Raw genomic sequence first — 21,565 nt, 5'->3', positions numbered from 1 at the left:
ACTTTCACTCACACAAAACACTCAGAATCAATTAAGTATTGTTCAAGTTAGACCATGTATTACTTTGTAGCACAGCTACGTCAACGAAAAGCAGCTGTACTAGCACCATTGTCGAGTTCCATACCGTGAGACGACTGGGTCGAAACCGGACAATCGTGAAAACGATGCCATGAATCTCTCCATTTCCCAGGGATTTTTTGTTCATTCGGTCAAAATCGGGCTGCTGTCAAACTCACTCAATGGTATTATACAACTATATATATTCAAGATACTCATTTTCTCTACTGATTGACAGTTGTCCGGTCTCCCCATTCCCTCTCTCGGCATGAGACTCGGCGATATTTTAATGACGTTCAATAATCTCCCACTTCGTTCTAACTAGTCCTCAACTTCTAATTTACTACTTTCAAAGCCAGGTGTATTTACTCGGCAAGTTAAGCTTTGCTCAGCAGGCAGCTCTAAAACTTATTCAATTAACTGGATGTCATTTGCGTGAATAATATACCTTATTCATATTTCTGGAAACGGAGAAGCACTGTACCGAGCAACACCATAACGAGGCTAGTTATGATTGCCAGAAATATACGACATCAAAGCGAAGTTCTAATTTTGAAACTGTTATTATTTTTATGCCTATTATTTTTTTTAAAAAAAAGAAAACGGATTTCTTTTCTCCATTAAGCTGTACGTCTCATTTTCATTTTTCCACTGGACAACTGGCCTCGGTTTAGCGTCATTCGATACCAGTCTCCCCCGGCTTCCTTAGAGATATTAATACCTTTTATGGAGTGCTCGCGAGTTGTTTCCATGTTCGTTTGTACTTACAAGCGACTCACACGAATCCTCCATGACATCATACATTACCAGAAGGATCGAAAGAAAAAAGTTGGTTAACTATAAAGTGTCCTCCTCCCGCAAAGCCAATGCCAACTACATCAAAAAACTATATCTCTTAGTATAGATTCTGATCTGCTTTCAATATATTAACTGAAGCTTTACAGCTGGTCAATTTGGAAAGAGCTTAAAATAACTGGTGGGATCCGATCATCAAAGCGCAGAATGAATCTATCCCAAGACAATCAGAACAGCGTTATTCTCATCGCCGAATCAACCTTCCGCTCTTTTCCACCCAATTGCCTCATCCGAGGAGAAAACGACGCGTTATCGATAGCGCCGAGTTCAGTTGCGACGGTCATTAGTAGTGATGTGGAGTTCAGTAATTTTCCGAAGTGCTCAGTGGTGCAGAGTGTTGGAAATGTTGAAGATATTCGAAGACAGATCTGCAGTAAACCGTTGGTTCTTACGGTTTCGTGTTGTAAACATGTCCCTCAGGGACAGAGGTGAGAAGAACGATGAAGGATGCAAAACTTTTTTATTTATTTTTATCGATACTCTGAAACCTGGGCTGATCTAAGTCAGGGCATGGCTAACTCACAGACCAAAACATAACTTCATATACACAACCACTAATATTAGGATAGGTTGAAGGTAATCTTCTTTCAGAAGAGAATTTCTCACTAATAGGGGAGGGGGAGAGGTTGCCTTTGCCAGGATTATATTAAAATATTGAATCGTTCATTTGTTAGATTAAACAGTCGAGGTGAATACCTGAGCTTCAGAGACAAAGAATGGTGGCTGATGTCAGACAACAGTCCCTGGATGAACCCATATACCAACCCAGTCTGGGGGACGGGAACCACATCACTATACGGGGACGAGTGGATATCGCCCCGATTTGTGGTGATTGTCGACACGACTAACCCGGTCATTCGACAGAAATTAAACGAGGGATTTGACCGGGTTAGCTCTCTAATGGCACAGCAGAAAAACTTTGCACTTGAGGCAAGTGATTTACTTTTGATAGAGCTTTTTTTCCTTTTTTTTTTTCGCTTTAGAATTTAAGAACTTAGGTTTTACCAATGATACTAGTCTCCCACGCGTTGCGTGACGACCGACACTAAAAACGGATGCGAGGGAGACTACAATGATACAAGAGTAGAACCTTTATTAACCGGCCACCCTCTATTAAGCGACCATTTGACTATTTCCAAGGGTGGCCGCTTGAGCAATAATTATTTTCTCATATTTTTCTCAGTTTGACTTTAATCCCATGATTCTCGAGTGGTGGAAGAACCAAGGCCCCTCACGGTACGATCAAATTGAGTGCCTCACACTAACCGCGGTTACTGGGGCTACTTTTACTGTCACGAACTCCACGCCAATACGTCACTGCTTCGATTGCCATACCGTCTGGTGCGTCTGTTGGCCGGCATATTGCTTGATTGCAATCCCTTATAAAATTTGGCGCAATCTCATGAACGGCATCCATGACGTCATCGTTAAAATGACGGGAAACGTCGTCGTCGCTCATCCGAACTCCCATGGTTACGGCCTGGAGACTTTCTTTCGAACTCCAATAAAGAACACCCAACCGGGAATCCTGCAAACTAGTGAGCGGACTGCAGTGGATTGTGGGATTGAAAGTGTGCAGGCAAAGAGCATGTTGGGAAATCCACGGATGCGAGTGTCGTGAAACTCAACTCAACTCTAACCGGAAGCCGACGAATGCATACGACAGAGACGAAGAAATACGAACTTAGAAACTTTACCCGAAAATATGAAAGCAGAATCAAATGCAACCATTTAAAATGAAAATTCTTACTATTTTATTAACAGGTTTTGCCTTTCTAGAATATTTACAGAGAATCAAATAAAAAGTAACATCGTATTAACGACTATTTCGTTTAAAGATTCTTTTAAGGAAGATGAACATTTTCTTATATTATTGCTATTACAATATATTCTTGTTAGCCAAAAATTACAAAAATGTTTCGGTTTTTTTTGGTTTGTGCGCGCTCGCGTTTTACAATTTTGGCGCGAAATTTCATGAAATTTAAAATTTTCTGATTGGCTGACATTCCGACCAATCACTAGTGAGACCAACATTCCAAAAACTGAATTGCGAGAATTTTCCAAATTTTTGGTGGTGGCTTAAATTGTAAAGAAATTGCGTTTAATTTCTAATATTCAAATTTAACTTAAATTAGTAACCTTAGCTTGGGCGTAATATTTCCCCCAAATTTATTGAATGAATTTGCCTGTAACGTGCAGAATATTCTTTTTTCCTGTGGCATCTTCAAAAAAAAACTTTGAACCAATCAGAAGCCGTACAAAATCTTACCAATCAATGACACGGAAGCCATTCAGGCTACCCTGACACTTAAATGGGTTCCACTCTAAACCAATCAGAAGCCGTACGAAATATATACAAATCAATTACACGGAAGCCATTCAGGCTACCCCGACACTTAAATGGCTTCCACTCTAAACCAATCAATAAGCAAATACAATTGCAACCAAAAAAATACACGCACATTATCCTATTAAAAAGATATAGAATAAAATATTCTTATTTTGTCAGGGTAGCACTTAGTAGACCTTGCTGAAATGGAATATGAAAGTGTCGCTTCTTGCAGGAAGAGGAAGAGGAATAACAGAAACATAGAAGCACAGGAGTCTGACAACCAACCAACAACTCTACTCACATACTTAGCAGTTCTAAGGATTGAGCCCATTTGCAGCACAAATTATCGTGCTCCTTATTACAATGAAAGCGTTTGAGAATTACTCTACAGGACGCTTCCCATAAACAAATAATAGATTCATTTTCTAGATGTCTTACACATAGTAGTAGCCTTCCTTCAACTTGCCCAGCCCAAGCAGCCTCGTGTTCCATAATCTTCGGTCTGTTAGACGAGATATATAAAGGTATTGATGTCTTCGTCTCTCTTTAAGTACTTATGTTCTATCAGCCATTCTATCTGTTCCTTTATCATTTTCTTTTGTGGTATAAACATGTTTTTCAGGATTTCCACCAGTTCTGTTTGGAGCGCAGCGTTTGTGATTCGCTTTCTCATTTTCATAATTTTAACAATCGCTTCCTGTGAACGAAGTGAAGAATAATCAATAATCTTGAAAATGGATCAAATTGGATGTTGTGTTTAGTAATACATTTGTTTCTAAGCTGGAAGAATCTAGACTGCGCATGTCACGTTGCTTTGCATGCTGGGAGTATCTCGTCTGCGCATGTCACGTTGCTTTGCATGAGAGTATCTCGTCTGCGCATATCTACGTTGCTTTGCATGCTGGGAGTATCTCGTCTGCGCATGTCACGTTGCTTTGCATGCTGGGAGTATCTCGTCTGCGCATGTCACGTTGCTTTGCATAAGAGTATCTCGTGTGCGCATGTCACTTTGCTTTGCATGCTGGGAGAATCTTGTCTGCGCATGTCACGTTGCTTTGCATGGGAGTATCTCGTCTGCGCATGTCACGTTGCTTTGCATGAGATTATCTCGTCTGCGCATGTCACTTTGCTTTGCATGCTGGGAGAATCTTGTCTGCGCATGTCACAACGCCCTTCGAGAAAATATTTTACCTGTATTCTTAGAATTCTTAGAGCCACAATCCCTTCATTTTCTTCTTGCTTTGTTTTCTCAGTCGATAGCTGAAGTCTTCCAATCAGATTCACTTTACCTCGTTTTTGTACTTTCCCATTTTTACTGTAAAACAAAAGCAAGCCATTAGAGCCATTTCAATGAACACACGACCAAGACAAACCCAAACGTCTGCAAGGGTCTGGGTAAGAATGCTTTGAATAAATGCTTCGTCTTTTGACTCTCACAGATGTTTTGAGTTTCTCTCTACTTACATCAGAGCGAATTCCTGGTTCACCCGGAACATAGAGGCGTCAGTGAAATCCTTGGGTGAACGAACTGGTGAGTCGCAGAGGAGTACTTGACGCTTGAGTTTTGATAAAGCTACCATTGACTAGAAGGTATAAGCATCAGTATTGAGTAAGAGTAATGATAAATGGGTAAATTATACACCGTGAAAAGATGAAAAAACTCACTGACGTTTCGGACGCTAGTCCTTCGTCGAAGTAAAAGAGTGAGAGTGAGAGTGAGAGTGAGAGTGAGAGTGAGAGTGAGAGTGAGAGTGAGAGTGAGAGTGAGAGTGAGAGTGAGAGTGAGGGTGAGAGTGAGAGTGAGAGTGAGAGTGAGAGTGAGGGTGAGGGTGAGGGTGAGGGTGAGGGTGAGGGTGAGGGTGAGGGTGAGGGTGAGGGTGAGGGTGAGGGTGAGGGTGAGGGTGAGGGTGAGAGTGAGAGAGTGAGACTGAGAGTGAGAGTAAGAAGTAAGAAGGACTAAGAATGTTAGTCAAACCACAGATGACCCAATATAATATTCAATCAGGGGAATTTTCCCCCGATTTTTATAATCGTCTGCCACTCTCATCTCGATTGGGCTCCCTGTGGTAAAACGAGACACTTACCCATAATGTTTTTCGTAATTCAGAATCAGGTAATTCGGTCGCTAACCTTAAACAAAAAGTACAAAACTTTTTAAACAAATCACTTTAGTGTGAGGGTAGCAATGTGGCTCTCATTCCATGATCAAATAGTTGATATTGGTTTTGTTGCATGTTGTTGACCAAACTTGAAATGTATGATATTCAATTCATATGTGAATAGCTTCAGCACAGAAGAAACCCTTGCATGTGACGTCAAAGTAGCGCAATTAGGAGGACAAAACGAAAGAATTTTAAATGTCATGAGAATTGAAAACCTATTGTTATGTACTCTAATTGAGCTGCATTCCGACGTACTGCAAGAGTCTATTGTTGTGGCCTTTCGCTGACTGCATTCACATCGCACATACATAAAAACCTTTTGAAATAGCTGTATATTGGCACATACCTCAGGTTTTCAAATGATATCTTTTCTTGCGGTCGTTCGTTCCACGCGAAGAGAACAGACATTTGAAATGTTGTTACTTCTAGATCGAACTTGCCAATCTTGTTAGCAAACGTTATCTGAATATTATAAAAATACACATTAATATGACGGAACTTCAGGGACTTTGGAAACAGGTGTCTAAGTAAACAGAGGTTTCCCACATATTAGAGGTTCTATTGGATAGGGAACATAACGTGCACTTTGATTTGTCAACTCAGGGTGCATCCACAGCCCAATGGGTACTCATGTAACAAATCCACTTGGCCGAAATGTTTTCCCATTTCAGACCACGTGTCATTCCCTAGAGTATCATTTCATTGCTTAACGCTTGCATATGAAAATACGCATTAATATGGATACAACTCAAACGAAGAATCTTATTCTCTAGGGAACGACACGTGGAATAGAATGGGAAAACATTACGCCCAAGTGGACTTGGTGCATTGAATGTTGACTCTTTTGCATATCTTGGATCTCGCACATCTGTTTTGATATCTTCCTAATTGATTCAAACAACCTTAAAACGGAGCACTGTTGGACAGAGGGAGTAAAGGGCGCATCATTGACCTTTCCTACACTATTCACGATCACTTGACCTTAAACTATTACAGGATGGTACCTAATGCGCATGCTTATATGTAACCTATTTTCTCGACCTTGTTCTCTGAGCATGCGTTCCTGTTGGTCATTCCTCGAAGCTGACCAACATTAACACAGGCTCAGGGGAACGCATTACGTCCACTTACAACTCCATTAGACATTAAGTGATGCCATTGCAGTTTCCGTCCGCTGTGGTTTTTACGGTAAAATTCTTCTACTTCTGGGATACAGTCCTCTAACTGAAAGACGAAGAAATGATGGAAGTACATCAGTCAACATGGAAATTAAGATATATAATTGTTGGGCTTCATTTAACAAATAAAACAGCTTTTTCCGTGCTCTGTTCAGTAATAAAGCACGCAGTAAGTGGCGTAAACACGAAAGAAGTTTAAAGGAGAAGCACGGCCGTAGGCGAGTGTTTCTCACACTTATTGAGTGTTTATGGCGCTTCCTAAGTGCTTTATTACTGAATGGAGCTCGGAAAAAGCTATTTTATTCGTTTTATTATATATTTACTAATTTTATTTCGGTATTGAATTTATTTACGCAAAATGAAAGAAGGTTGCAGGATCTAGCAGTACTTTGCGCGGGCGGATGGTGTCAGCACTGTGCTCCGTTCACTAATAAAGCACAGTTTTCGACCAATCAGCGCGCGCGTTCTATCCTAACTACATAATAATAAATGATAAAGATGACGTCCAAGTTAATGACAACGTTACTGACCGCCATCATCATCATTCCTAACATCATTATCAATAGTATCTTTTAGGCTTTCGCGTTTAGACATGACATGGAATGGAAGATTACGGATAAAACGCGTAGATTTGGTAAAAAATGACATTTCTTTAGTATGTTTGTTAAATATTCTGTTCATTGAGAAGTTTGATGCCAATAAAGCTGTTAAAAAAGACATTTCTGCTATAACTGGTGATAGCCTCCTGTTTACAAGTCATTATCATCAACATTGCTATCATCACAATCATTGCTTGATCATAATAATCATCACCAACATCGTTATCCTCTTCATCATTGTCATCATATCCATCCTAAGTCATCAATCATTCGTTTACTCACATCTGTAGGCAAAGAAACAGGAATCCTTTCAGAGGCTCGCGACCAGGCTCCCGCGTTTAGTATCTTGATATTAATAGAATCTGTGAATCAAATATCAATCATTTAACATACAGTTTTCTAAACAATCTAAACAATGAGCGAACTTTGAGAAATGATTATAACTTTTCATGTTTTCCTTTATTTTTCATTACATGCTTTGTTTTATCTAATAAACGGTAAATGCGACAGTGATGAGTGAATATTGCTGGGTTTCAATCAGTTGATAAAAGTCTTTGAATCTCATTATTTGCTCCAAATAGTGGTCAAACACTGACCACCATGTGCTGTCAACCAGAAAGAATTCTATTGCTGGGTTTCAATCAGCTGATAAAAGTCTTTGAATCTCATTATCTGCTCCAAATGGTGATCAAACACTGACCACCATGTGCTGTCAGCCAGAAAGAATTCTATTGAAAAATTGTAATTCAGCTGATGAATACTCCGCACGAGACAGGAAATGACGTCAAGTGAAACCCAGCAATTGCTATAGCAACCCAGAGATCTCCATGACAACCTGTTCCTGCTTCCTTACAGCGATACCAGCTGGTTAAATATTAAATTATTCACGAATAGTGTTCTTTTGTTGCAGATTAAGAAACTATATAGTGAACTCTACATTTACGTTAAAAAGTTTTAAAAACATTTGCGTAAAATAAAAATAGTATTTTTTTCACAGAAATATTTTCAAATAAACTCGACAAAGAAGCCATAAATCTGTAACACAAAGAGAAAAAAGTCAAGAAAAAACAAAACAACTGCGTTGGCCGGGAATCGAACCCGGATCAACTGCTTGGAAGGCAGCTATGCTGACCATTATACCACCAACGCTTTGATATCTGTAAAGATTCTAAAACATACTTTATACCAATTGGGATAGCTATAAAAAAGCAAAATTTTTCAACAAAAAAATTGTATAGGACTACTTAATATTCGAACTTGCATTAGAAATTGAGATAACAATTATTTTTTCTTCAAAGAAATCCTCTTCCTCAACTTTAATATCTCAAACACAGACAAAGAGAGTTGTGTGCTGAGAGCTAGACAAGGTGTCATGTTTCACCAGACAAGACAAACCACAGGCAGCCCAAACTCAGTTTTTGTTTTAACATTTGGATAACCTTTTAACACTATAAACAGCCTCTGGGCTAATTGAAAGCCAGTGAACTACTCACAGATTGAATTGGAATTTAGCTTGTTAGGTTTTGTGGAAGGAGGAAAACTGGAGAACCTGGAGAAAAACCCTTGAATCAAAGGGAAAGACCAAACAAACTCTACTCACATACGATGCTGAGCCTACAAATAGGCCCTTTGCAGTTAACGGTCACGTGCCTGTACTGAAGGGCAAAATTTATGTTTTTATATTAAATTGGTGATTCTTTTTAGGTACTTGTAAAGAACTGAATGTAAACATATGTATCCAGTGTGTTACAAAATGCAGTTTTATCACTATCTCTTGAAACAAGTTTTAGAAATTTTGTTTTCACGCCATTATAATTCAACCATGGGAATCAAGATGTTCATTCATTTGCTCTCAGTGAATTAATCAGCACGTGATTGATTAGCTCAAGGGGCTTATTGTTCCCAAGACCATAGAGATGAGAGGTGAGGGCACTACAGCTATTAATCATAACCATTTTCTTGGTTATATTTTATCAAGTTCATCCTTGAAACTCTAGTAAAGGTACATGTATTTAGCATTGTGGACACTCTCCTAAAGTATGTGTAGTATTAAATGATAAATGATTTATATTCGGTTGAGCGGGGGAGCAAACTAGAATATAAATGTATATTACAGCCTGTCTAATGTTTTTAGACCTAATGATGCCAGACAACTAGGGTTTTGGCTACCGACAATTGGTTTAGCGACAGGCAAGTGCCAACTGATCATGAGTGATTAATATTCCCACAACTAGTTGCAGAAATAATCATCACTTGTGATTGGAAAGACTAAGAATGCACTCCGTCCATAAATTTGATTAAGAGTAGCCAAAACACCAGATGTCTGAAGTTGGTTGGTTCGCAGAAACATGAAATGGGCTGTAATTGATTTTCATTTACCTGCAACGTCACCTTTTGTCTTGTAATTCTTCTTAAATTCTTGGTTCAAGTCTTCACTGACTTTAATGTCTTGGAACATACGAGCTAATTTATTGATGTAGTCAGCAGGCATTCCAACATCCTGTCAAACAAAGTGGAAATGATTCAAATTTTATTAAACCCTAAAACAACAGCTGGGCTGATCAAAGTCAATGGATACACCTAATCGGCTAACATGTTGCTATGTACGTTACCACCCAATTTAAACCTTCTGGGAATAGAAGCGTTTGTCTCTACGAATTCAACTCTGAAACCAAAATATAACGAACAATGAAACTTAGTCCCATGTGGTTTGAATTGGGTGGAAACGTACATAGCAACACGTTAGCCGATTAGGTCTATTAGAATAAAATAGGATAGAATAGAATAGGATGGTAATGGACAAGTATGGCATAGGACAGAATAGCATTGAATGGCAAAATGGGAGATGGATTGTTAGGATGAAATAAGGTGCACTAATATGGCTAGAAAAGGATATGAATGGATGGGATGTAAAGGAATGGGATAGAATAGACTTGAATGGAATGAAAGGCAATAATGGGGAGGGATAAAATGAGATAATATGTAATGGTCAGAAATAAAAGTGGAATGGGAGGATGGGATTCAATAGCTATTATACAGCTGAGCTCACGAGATATTCTCACAAGTGAGGTATTGGGTTGATACAGGGTTGATACAATGCTTGCTGCCTCATCTGCATCTCATTTGCATGCATCCATAATGTCTGCTATGGATAAAATGAAACGAGAGAATAGAATGGGATGGAATGGGATGGGATAAGAAAGACTTACCCTGAGCCATTCTACCATATTCTCTTCCATTTCACTGTCAGCTGATGTGTCCAGAATGAGTCGTCTTGTTAAATGCGCCTTATGATACCTACAGGGAGTATTCAAGGTAAATTCAAGGTGACTCATTCAATAGTAGTATATTCAATTTGAAACAATGCTCCATAGTGGAGTAAAATAAGTAACAGAGAAAATGTGAGTCCGCAGACCCGAGGGAGCACAAGCTGACTTGCCAAACTGCAGGGGGGAGGGGGGGAGACGAAGTAAAGTGTGTTTTCTGTCTTTTCATCTAAAGTATGTCAAAGGCGTTACCCCCCTGACATGGTACACCTTGCTTTGCGATTGTGCTCTTCCTTGATTACGTAAATGTGCATATGTTATGCCTATACTACGATGTTACGAATAGTTGTACATTGAATAGTGAATCAATGACAGTTGCAGCAGTTTTTTCACAGAAAACTAAGGAGATAGACCTCTTTTTTTTTTCATTTCAGACCACTTGTCATTTCCTTGAGTATCATTTCTTTGCCTAACGGTTGTGCATGAGAAGACACATGAATGTGGATACAACTCAAACAAAGAATCTTATTCTCAAGAGAATGACACGTGGTTTGAAATGAGAAAACATCACACCCAGGTGGATTAAGAGTATTATTTCTTTGTTTAACGGTGGCATATGAGAAGACACACGAAAATGGATACAACTTAAACAAAGCAGCTTATCCTCAAGAAAATGACACATGGTCTGAAATGAGAAAACATCACACCCAGGTGGATTAAGAGTATTATTTCTTTGTTTAACGGTGGCATATGAGAAGACACACGAAAATGGATACAACTTAAACAAAGCAGCTTATCCTCAAGAAAATGACACATGGTCTGAAATGGGAAAACATTACACCCAAGGTAAAGATGTGTATTGAAGAGCTTGTGGGACATAGCAACAGTAACTAAGGATGGGAGGACACAGATGAATAAAAACTTGCACTACATATTTCATAGCATGCATGCAGTAAAACCATGAAATGAAAACAAAGTTGATACTGACAAATAGTAGTTATTTAGTTACTACTAGTCACTATCACTCAACCAGAACATTCCCTACAGTCTTCTCGGACAAGGACTTAAAACCGTAAATGGGGGACATAAAAGAACCTGTTGAATTATTCGTATAAGAGTAGGGGATTGTCTCCCGGTTCAACAGCCTATCCCAATCTGGAGGCACTAATACTAACTTACTAACAAATTACTCATGATTGTAAGCTGCACGGCTGCTACTAGCACCTAAATACGCAGCCCGTAAAGTCCTCCACTGGTCATGATTGTGAAGCGCATTGAGACTATGTAAAATGCGCTATATAAGAACCCCGTTATTATTATTATTATTATTATTATTAAAAGACAAATACACAAGAGACCATTTGTGTCTTTTATGTAAAGAATGTTCTGGTTGAGTGATACGAACTATCAGTCACTAAATAGCTACTATTTGTCAGTATCAACTTTGTTTTTATTTCATGGTTTTACTGCATTGTGCTCTATCGACTCTTGACTTTTACATTTAATGCTTAAAAAATGTTAAAATTCGTTTCACTGACCTCATGAAGACATCTTTATTAACCACAGTATTTCAGAACCAATAACTGAGATAATAAACAGGCTTATTAGCAAACAAACAAAGGCAAAGCTTTGAAACAAAACAAATATAATATTTACCACACTGTAGTTTCATAGAATAGGATGTGGTCATAATATGGTTTTAAAAAATGATAAGCTGTACCCTGATTTATGTCAGCTAAGAGGTTGTTTCAGAGATCTATAACTGGTGTTTTATAAATCTGCTAACATGAATATCCTTCCAGTTATAAGCCTTCCTGGATATTACCCCACCTCTGGTATCATTTATTGCATTGATGACAAATAAATTGATTGGGAAAACAAATGAAAGAATTAACTATTTTCTATCATCCAAAATATTTTTTCCCTCCACTTATATGCCCATAAGTCAGAAGGCCATCAAAATCCCTTACAAATGGGTATTAGCCCAAGGCTTATGACTGGGATTTTAAAGTAGGACCTTGAATACACCATCTTTGAGTTCCAAATTACCGCTGTGTTCCTTGATTACAGACTCATTTTCTCAGGCTTAGCCGCGAATCAGTGTCTAAATATTCACAAATACCAATGGTAAAGTAAAGAATGTACAACTTCAACAATATAAACACTTTGAAACTTGATGGATCTTGACTGGAACATGTGAATATTCTTCACAAAATCAAGACTAACCCTGAGCAACAGAACACTCGAAACTGAAGTATTTCAAAACCTTACAATTTCAGAACTCCTAGAAAGAACTGTCCTCATTAAAAAAAACAATCAGTCTAAGCATACCACATCTTTTAGCTTGGCTTCAATCTCATCTGATGTCAGCTTCTTGCTGTACGGTGTTTTCCTTAGCAACATGTCGCAGTAATTGGCAAGAAGTTCTGGACATCTTGACTCTGGTTGAGGTTTGACTGACAGGCCACCCCCACTGAAATAGAGGAAGTGGATGGCAAAAATGAGTGGAAAAATATATTTAAAGGGTATATTCATCCATTCACACTTATGGTGGTCAGACCCTTCAGGCTTGATACAAGATCCCAACCTTGTACCCGTCCCTCATACCTGTCCCTCATACCTGTCCCTTGTACCCGTCCCTCGTACCCATCTCTCGCACCCTACCCTCGTACCCTACCCTCGTACCCTACCCTCGTACCCTACCCTCATTCCCGTCCCTCGTACCCGTCCCTCATACCCGTCCCTCATACCTGTCCCTCGTACCCGTCCCTTGTAACGTCATACATTAGTGTTCAGCAAGAATTGTACTCTGGAGCACGGTACTTGGGAACAAAGTGTGAATACAGTACATTTTTGCACTCACTTTGATTAGTTTATACTGGTCCCACTTTCATAAATATGCAACCCAGATAAACAGCAAGACAACGTCTGGGCTTTTGGCTTCCATCAATCAAATATCAAATGGTCTAAGTTGGCATTTTTGATTGACTGAAGCTAAACACCCAGAAATCAAAGCTAGCACATAAAATAGTCTTACAATGACTTACAGTTTGGATTTACTAGGTAGTTCTAACTTGAATATTGTTATATCATTGACTACTGACTTGAATGCCTACAGAAGACAAACAATTATAACATTATATATATATATATATATCAACTGGCTACTTTTATTTGCCAAATTAGTTGAACATGTCTTCATCAAATGCTAAAGCAATACCTTAGCATTAGTATTATTAGTAGTAGAAGTAGAAATAGACGTTAGCATGATGGCGTCATTTGACTCCCACTAACAAGGTGCTTTGCAAAATTTTCTTTCTTATTTAAATTTGTATTCCCTCTCATGAGAATAGTAAGACAATTTGGTGCTAATTAACTGAAAAGAAAGAAAGAAAGTGTGCAAGGGATTCTGGTAGTAGAGGTCATTGATGCTACTGGCAAACATCCTATTAGAAAAAGATGCCCAAAAACTGGTTCAAACCAAAGAAAACAATAATAAGCACACAAAGGCAATTAAGATAGCTCTGGAAACTCCTCTGAGGTGAAACAGAGGGGGTGGGATCAGTTTTGTTTTTGTCCTCCACACTAAAGTGCCTCGTCAATGTTTTCAAAATTTCTACTTTGAGAGCTTTTTCAAAATGTATCATTTTCAGTGACTGAAAATTCAGTTTCAGTGTGGATGGGAGCCCAAACATTAAAAAAATGGGCTTACAAAATTTATCCAGATTAGCATGGTATTAATACTCTACCTTGTCTCTAGAGGTCAAGAAACGTGGATCATCATTAAATGCTTCTTTTACCAGTGTACTAAACCTGTTAAACAGGCCTAACAACTGCTCGACATATTTCTCTGAATCCTGAAGTAAAGAGAAAAACAAAATGCACAAAAATTATCAATAAAATGACATAGAAGAAAATAAAACAAACAATAAACATATAAATAGAATCCTTTTAAGAATGTATATTGCTGTCGACATGTTATTACCCTTTATAAAATAACTGTTATGAATGTCGCGTTCGGATTGGTTTGGAGAGAGTGTTTTATGAAAGCACATTGCACACACACACACTTTCCATTGCGTCATTCCTATCTAAAATAACGACTATTGCAATTTGTATTTTATAAAAGAAATAAAAAACTTGCTTGCTGTGCTGTGTGCCGTTATAAAGCACTTGGGAATTGGCAGAACACTCGAGAAGTGTCCAGAAGCACTCCGCTACGCGTCGTGCCTTCTCCTAACACTTCTCTCGTTCTCTGCCAACCCCCACATGCTTTATGACTGAACACAGCACGCTGCGCACATTTTCTATTTCTTCAGTAGTAGTTTTCTTTCTTTTATTAGTAATATCAGATAAAAATAGCTAGATAATAATTCGATACTAACAGATGATAATATAACCTATACATTTATAAAAACAGTAAACCACTAGATTAAATTCTCTCAGTGATGATATACATAATACAAAACACACACATTAATACTCTATGATTGGTTACCGTGGTGATGGTCTCGGCTGCTGCCATCATATCATCCAGACCTGTCGTTACAATGTACTGACTCTAGACTTTGAATCATTGGGTCTACAGCCACCCGGAACTCGATCCATTAGTTTGAACATCAGAAGTAATTCTATATTTAAAAGGGAAAAATATTTGAGCAAAAAGTGCCTTATATATGGTAGTTATTTAGGTTGGAAAAATAGATTTTTTTCTCATGCAACCACACATTCAAATATATAAATATATTTGACAACCACCACTTGAATCCTGTACAGTGCTTTTCCATGAGGTTTTCTCCTCATGCAATACCACTACATGCTATATTTACAACAAACAACAATCAACTCACATGTTGATTTTTACCGAGGGAGGAAACCAGGCAACCAGTAGAAAACCCTTTGTCAAAAGGGAGAGAAAAACACATCAAACAAACTCCAGTCTGAGCCAGGGCTTATAACCGGACTACAGCGGTGAGAGGAAAGCGGTGAACCACTATGCCACTAATATATTCAAGGATTTTTTCTTGTGGAAATAAAAATGACTGCTGCATTGGCCTATATATCATTAACTTTGATTTTCTCAGACATTTGTGTTATCAGTCACAAAACTCAAATGTGGGTAAGATTGGACATCACAGAAAATCAGTAGTTTAGATATGAGTGTCGTCTAATTTTCTCCCGTAAAAACCTCATAGATAACTATATAAATCCTCATCACTAACACGCTCCATCATCATTTTGGAACAATAGATTTGCCCTCACTCAGCCTCATACTCAAGCACTTCAGGATGATTCAGGCAGAAAATAAAAGTTTTTTTTTCAAGCAAATTAACATGCCACCATGCATTGAGCTGAAATATGGACAGTATCACCATGTAAAGCTATAAGAGTATGCTAACTAGCCCTCGCATGCCAAAGAATGCACCACCAACATTGTGTGACAGTGTGACAGTGTGACAGTGTGATAGTGCGACAGTGTGACAGTGTGACAGTGTGATAGTGTGACAGTGTGACAGCGTGTCTAGTGACACAGGTATCCTAGAGAATAATAGTAACAATACTTACTTTCTGTTTCGTTATCAGCGATCATCCCTGGACACTCAGCAAGGATGGTTTCTTTGAAGTCACCGACTAAAACATTCACACAACATTCTGTCAACTGAAGACAAATGAAAACAATGTTGAATTTAGTATTAAAAATGGCTGTTCATGTTTAGATGCTACACAATATACCCTCCTCAGACCCTCCCTGCCTTTGGAAATTCAAATCCTCCTCTGTTGAGTGATATGGAAATTTACTGGGACTACACAATCCTCCCCATACCTTGGAAATCCAAATCCACCTCTATGGGGGAGGTATGGATATTTTCTGGAAGTACACCCTCCTCAGACCCTCCCCACCCCTTGGGAATTCAAATTCCCCTCTGTGGGGGGTGGAGGTTGTGTTATGGATATTTCCTGGGAGCACATAATATATCAACCTATCTCTGAGAGTCCACCTCAGACCCTCCTTACTACTTACTGCACTAACAGAGTTGCAGCCTTTTCTGGTCTCTAAATATCTATTAGCTCTCTCTTCTTCTTCCTTTAGTTTTGTTTCAGCCTGTTGAGAAACAAAAATTGCATTAAATAGTTCACTCCAAACCCAAAAGAACACAGGGGTGAAAGGTAGGTACACTACCGTTAAAGTTCCTTCATATGTGGGGCGGAGTCCAGGAAGCAAACCCAGAGGTAAGACACAAAGCACTACTGCTACATGTACGTACAGTACCATCTTTGTTTCCTTCGCATGTGGTGCTGAGTCCAGGAAGCAAACCTGAGACCCCAGAGGTAAGACACAAAGCACTACAGCTACATATTCAGTACCACCCTAGCTTGTTTCCCTCACATGTGGTACCAATTCCAGGAAGCAAACCTGAGCCCCCAGAGGTGAAAGGTGAATTTAAAGTCAGGGCACAGCTAAATTACAAATCAAATTGAAATTTAGCTCATTAGGTTTTGTGGAGGATGGAAAACTGAACAACCCATAGAAAAACCCTCGAATCAAGGGAGAGCCAAACAATCAATCAATTTACAATATTTACAATTGCTCTTCCTGGGAGCCGTATAAAAAATTTACAATGCTAGGTGTTAGGGAATCTATTTCAAACAAACTCACATGTGATTTCCAGGAATCAAACCCAAGACCCCAGGGGTGGGGGGAAAGTGCGCTACTGCACCATACTTACGTATTTCATGTAGTTTTGAACTCCATTTTCCTGGAGGTATGCAGAAGCTTGAGTCTTGTAGAACTCTCTGGTGGCATCAATGTAAGCTTTCTCAAAGTTTTCTACGTAAATCTTTAATTTGTCTGTTATATCTGAACTTAGATTCACTGGCAAAAAAAATAAAACATCAAAAGAATTTTACGTAATAAGCCATTTCACGGATCCTGTTACTCAACCTCAGCCTCGTCAGCATGTAATTATTCTTTAGAATTTGACTACAGTCCGCAGTAATGTAAGGAATTTACACATCAACGAACAATTGAAACACTTAAAAATTTCACAGGTTGTAGGCAATTTCTAAAGAATATATTACACGCTGACGAGGCTGAGGTTGAGCCGCGGGATCTGTGAAATGGTCTATTAGATTACAATAATCTACATTTATTTGAATAATTCTTTATGATGAAATAGATTACATTATCGTAAATCAATTGACTCAAACGACGTAAATTTAGTGGATATGTATGAGTACAACTCCTTGCCCTCTCCACAAAACTTTAAGGCTATTCTATATATGTATATATTATATATAGATAGATAGATATATATCATATCTAGCTCGTTTATATTATATCTGATGTTTCACCATTCATTGTAAATAGAAACATTATACTTCGACACATGTATTAGGCCACTTTTCTTTCCTTTTCTCTTTTTTTTCTCCCTCTCCTTTTTCTTTCTTTTGTATACTTCTATTGGCCAAAATCATACGTTAATGTACATGTAATCTTATAATTTGCCAACCGTCTCATTTAGCCTATGGCTATTACAGCTGCCTTGTACCAATTTTCTGTATTTTCGTTGTTTAGTATGTGTAATTTTGCAATTTTGGTACTAAATAAAGATTGATTGATTGATTGAACAGACCCAGAAAGAGTTTTTGGGTATATTGGTATCAGAGGGCATTTTTAACTCTGGTATTCAGTCTCTCCGACAATATTTATCTCAATTAAGTGTTTCATTGTAGGTTGGGATCATTATAATAGATAAACTGCTATCAACAACCTTACAATTATTATAAATTTAATAAATATTTAAATATTTATCTGGTTAATGGGTAAAAAGTATTTTGTCTTTGGAATTTATGGAATCCCAATCATTTCTAAAATTCTGGATATATATTGATATCATAAAGGTTGGAAATTGGATATATTGGTATTCCCACACCCTGACAAATGGGTGAAATCTGTATAATGGGCTATCCATTCATTCAAGGTCTATTTACTTACCATAAGATTCCCTAACACCTATTACTAGTTGTGAATCAAAAGCTTCTCCATTCCTTTCTGCATGAACCAGCTTCATTGCACTTGACTGTAAACGACCTTTAATGCTTGAGAATATACCCTCGTTCCATGCATCCAACATTAACTGACAAGATAATTTTAAAAAATTATTAGAACTACAATTTATAAACTTCCAATAATTATAATCTTCCTAGACTTAGATCAGCTCAAAGTTTGTTTAGATAATTAACTGTATTCTGATTTAGATCAGCGCAAACGTTGTTTCAGGGTTGGATCTGTGAGTTAGTCATGCCCTGACTTAGATCAGCCCAGAGGTTGTTTCAGGGTTTGATCTTTGAGTTAGCCATGCCCTGACTTAGATCAGCCCAGAGGTTGTTTCAGGGTTTGATCTGTGAGTTAGCCAGCCCTGACTTTGATCAACCCAGAGGTTGTTTCAGGGTTCAATCTGTGAGTTAGCCAGCCCTGACTTTGATCAACCCAGAGGTTGTTTCAGGGTTCAATCTGAGAGTTAGGCAGCCCTGACTTTGATCAGCCTAGAGGTTGTTTTAGGGTTTGATCTGTGAGTTAGCCAGTTCTGACTTTGATTCTACCTTTTGTACAGTGACTCCATCAGACAGAGGTCTTTTGCTGCCACCACTTCCAGTCTTTCCCTGTAGATTTGATTCTAGAGTACTGAACGGCTTCGGCAGGTAATCACACTGGGTAAAGAACTTTTTCCATTCTGCATTGTAAGCTTTGAGAAGTGAATGATCATCTTCATGTCTTAGGACTCTCTGCAAGCAAACAATATAACAAGTTTATTCATAGGTAACACTGATTTTGTATTTTTGTAGGGTTCCTGTGTCTTAACCACAAGGATCCCAATAGAGTGCAAACAATATATCTGTGAAACTTTAGTAATACTAAATAGCACAATTTCATGCAAATTCCATTGTTTTCTATTGTTTAATTAGCACTATTTTGTACTATTTAGTAATTAGTGTTTCACAGATTAATTGTTTGCACTCTATCAAAACAGTTATAAATTTCCCATTCAACTGAATTTAACCAGGGCTTAAAATAGCAGCTGGAAATCAGACAATGTCCAGCCAGAACTGGGACTTGTCTGGTAAAATCTTTGTTAAGGTTTAGCCAAAAATAAGGTATGACTAAGCTAAAACTAATTTGGCCTTTGATCATGACTGGTCAGCCATTATTTTAAGCCCAGTTTAACAACAAGAAATGGAAAAATGTCATGGTCTACAACCAATGTCTACAATCCTGGGACAATTGAGTAAGGTGCACCTGTAAGTATTCCTATATTTTAATTATATTGACAATGAAAAATATAATCCTTTTCATTGTAAGAAACTACGCTTTATATATGCTTTGAGTATGCTGCTCAGTGTTTTTGGAACACTCTTCCTGAAGATATCAAGAACCAGTTACTCACTGACAACATTTAAAGCTAAGCTAAAGACCTACCTTTTTCCCAAATAAAAACACTAACACTATGACTGTTTATTTTATGTTCATATATTTTATTGTGTAAAGCGCACTGAGACTGTATAGTGCGCTGTATAAGCGTTTTTGCATTATTATTATTATTGTTATTATTATTATTATTGTTATTATCATTGTTATTATTATAAGAAACAGAGAACTAAAAACTATAGTATTACGTAAGCTTTACCTCCTGTACTTGTCTGATGAATATCAATACTTCATCTTTAAGCGCCTTGTAGACTTTCTGCGACCCTTTATCTACCCAGTTACACACTTTATGTATATCCCTGTAACAACACAACAGTTCTATATTACTATAGTATACTAAAATACTAGGTAAAACTATATAATTATACATAATAATACTGGAATATCCCAATCTGTTCACCTGAACTTTCAACAGTGTAGGATAAAAACAAATACATACACTATGTAAATATAAGCCAAAAATGGGTTTCAAGAAATATCTATTTAAGAAAATATGTTTTCAAAAAATTATTGCAATGCATATCAATGGGGTAACTCTGAAAGTAATGAGAAAGCGCCTCTAGTAGCGATTATGATGTCCATGTATGACACCCCTCGTAGCACAGCTGTTCAAGCCTTGTGGACACTACATGTGAATTGAATTTGTATGATGAGTTTTTCTCTGCCTTGCCACAAGGGTTTTTGTGAGTGGAGGGTTGTGTGCATAAAATAGTAAATATAGTGGCAGTGAGTGTGAGTGAAAGCAGGCCCACATCAGCGAAAGCTGCCAGAATAATCAGCCTGCAGTAACAAATAAAAGATGATTATTATAAAAGGAAAAAATCCAACATAGTAGTGGTATTAATGCAACGAAAGAAAATTTTCCTCTAGGAAAACAATAGAATCATCACTCTATTCACACTAAAAATATCACTTGAATGTATTGTACCATGCTTGACAGTTTACAAGATGTCAAAATGTAAAACAAATTATTATATTTGTCCTCAAAACGAAAAAATTAATAATTTAAAAAAACATTGACCCAAGTAAAACAACTTTTCAACTAGACCAAGAAACTAATAAATGTAGTATATTTTTAAAGCTTTAGTTAACATGGGTTAAAACTTTTAGAGATTTTAAATTTAAAAATTTTGAATAATCAACAAGCTTACATGTCGGCATGCAACAAACTATCGAAAATAACCATTAACACTTATATTCCTAGTGATACAAAGCTTTATTACACAACTTCAGACCTTAATCGAAGTTCCTCAAGACAGAAAAATTTAGTAAAATTTAGTAAAATTTAGTAAAATTTATAGAAAGAAAGATAAATTTGACTCAAACAAACTCCATTTATTTTTTGTCACGAAGTTTTTGGAAAAACTAAAAACCCAAGAAATTCGGAGAAAATTTAACTTACCAGAATAAACTCTGCCATTCTTCAGAGGTAACAGGCTTCTGTTTGAGTAGTTTGTTAACTGTAGGTCGTAAATCGTGCCATTTTTCTTCAAATTGTATGGTAGAATTGTTGGACAGTAACAAGGACATTTTTCTATCCGGATTTTTTCGCTTTTTCCTTCGAAGTGAACATGCGTAGAAGACGCTGTACACAGGAAGACCGATACAGGGAAACGGTGATTAAAAAAC

The 21,565-nt window shown here is 37.7% G+C and overlaps 2 protein-coding genes and 1 non-coding gene across 3 annotated transcripts; 1 reads left to right on the top strand and 2 right to left on the bottom strand.

Moving 5' to 3' along the window:
- The first annotated feature begins 819 nt into the window (after positions 1-819).
- LOC116302470 (uncharacterized) lies at positions 820-2,728 on the top strand. Its single transcript, XM_031711766.1, has 3 exons — positions 820-1,340; positions 1,587-1,842; positions 2,096-2,728. Exons 1-3 carry the CDS (start codon positions 1,060-1,062, stop codon positions 2,531-2,533), a joined length of 975 nt encoding a protein of 324 aa, XP_031567626.1. The 5' UTR covers positions 820-1,059; the 3' UTR covers positions 2,534-2,728.
- LOC116302468 (cullin-5) lies at positions 2,643-21,487 on the bottom strand. Its single transcript, XM_031711764.2, is given in 24 exon segments — positions 2,643-3,941; positions 4,436-4,559; positions 4,709-4,827; positions 5,329-5,374; positions 5,753-5,868; positions 6,538-6,630; positions 7,466-7,545; positions 9,563-9,683; positions 10,393-10,480; positions 11,988-12,013; positions 12,015-12,032; positions 12,781-12,922; positions 13,497-13,561; positions 14,199-14,306; positions 14,948-15,004; positions 15,006-15,035; positions 15,037-15,080; positions 16,015-16,108; positions 16,472-16,552; positions 17,178-17,323; positions 18,446-18,587; positions 19,054-19,236; positions 20,136-20,235; positions 21,339-21,487. Coding segments are annotated over 24 exon segments (2,343 nt in total). The 5' UTR covers positions 21,467-21,487; the 3' UTR covers positions 2,643-3,749.
- On the bottom strand, positions 8,261-8,332 carry Trnag-ucc (transfer RNA glycine (anticodon UCC)). The gene has a single exon. It is a non-coding gene; the product is annotated as a tRNA-Gly (tRNA).
- Positions 21,488-21,565: the final 78 nt, after the last annotated feature.

This window comes from Actinia tenebrosa, unplaced genomic scaffold, assembly GCF_029948245.1.
Source record: "Actinia tenebrosa isolate PJP-AT-01 unplaced genomic scaffold, QUT_ActTen_1.0 PGA_scaffold5__44_contigs__length_20552954, whole genome shotgun sequence".
Classification (NCBI taxonomy): domain Eukaryota; kingdom Metazoa; phylum Cnidaria; class Anthozoa; order Actiniaria; family Actiniidae; genus Actinia; species Actinia tenebrosa.
Note: the sequence above shows the minus strand (reverse complement) of the source record. Positions and strands in the feature narration are given on the sequence as shown.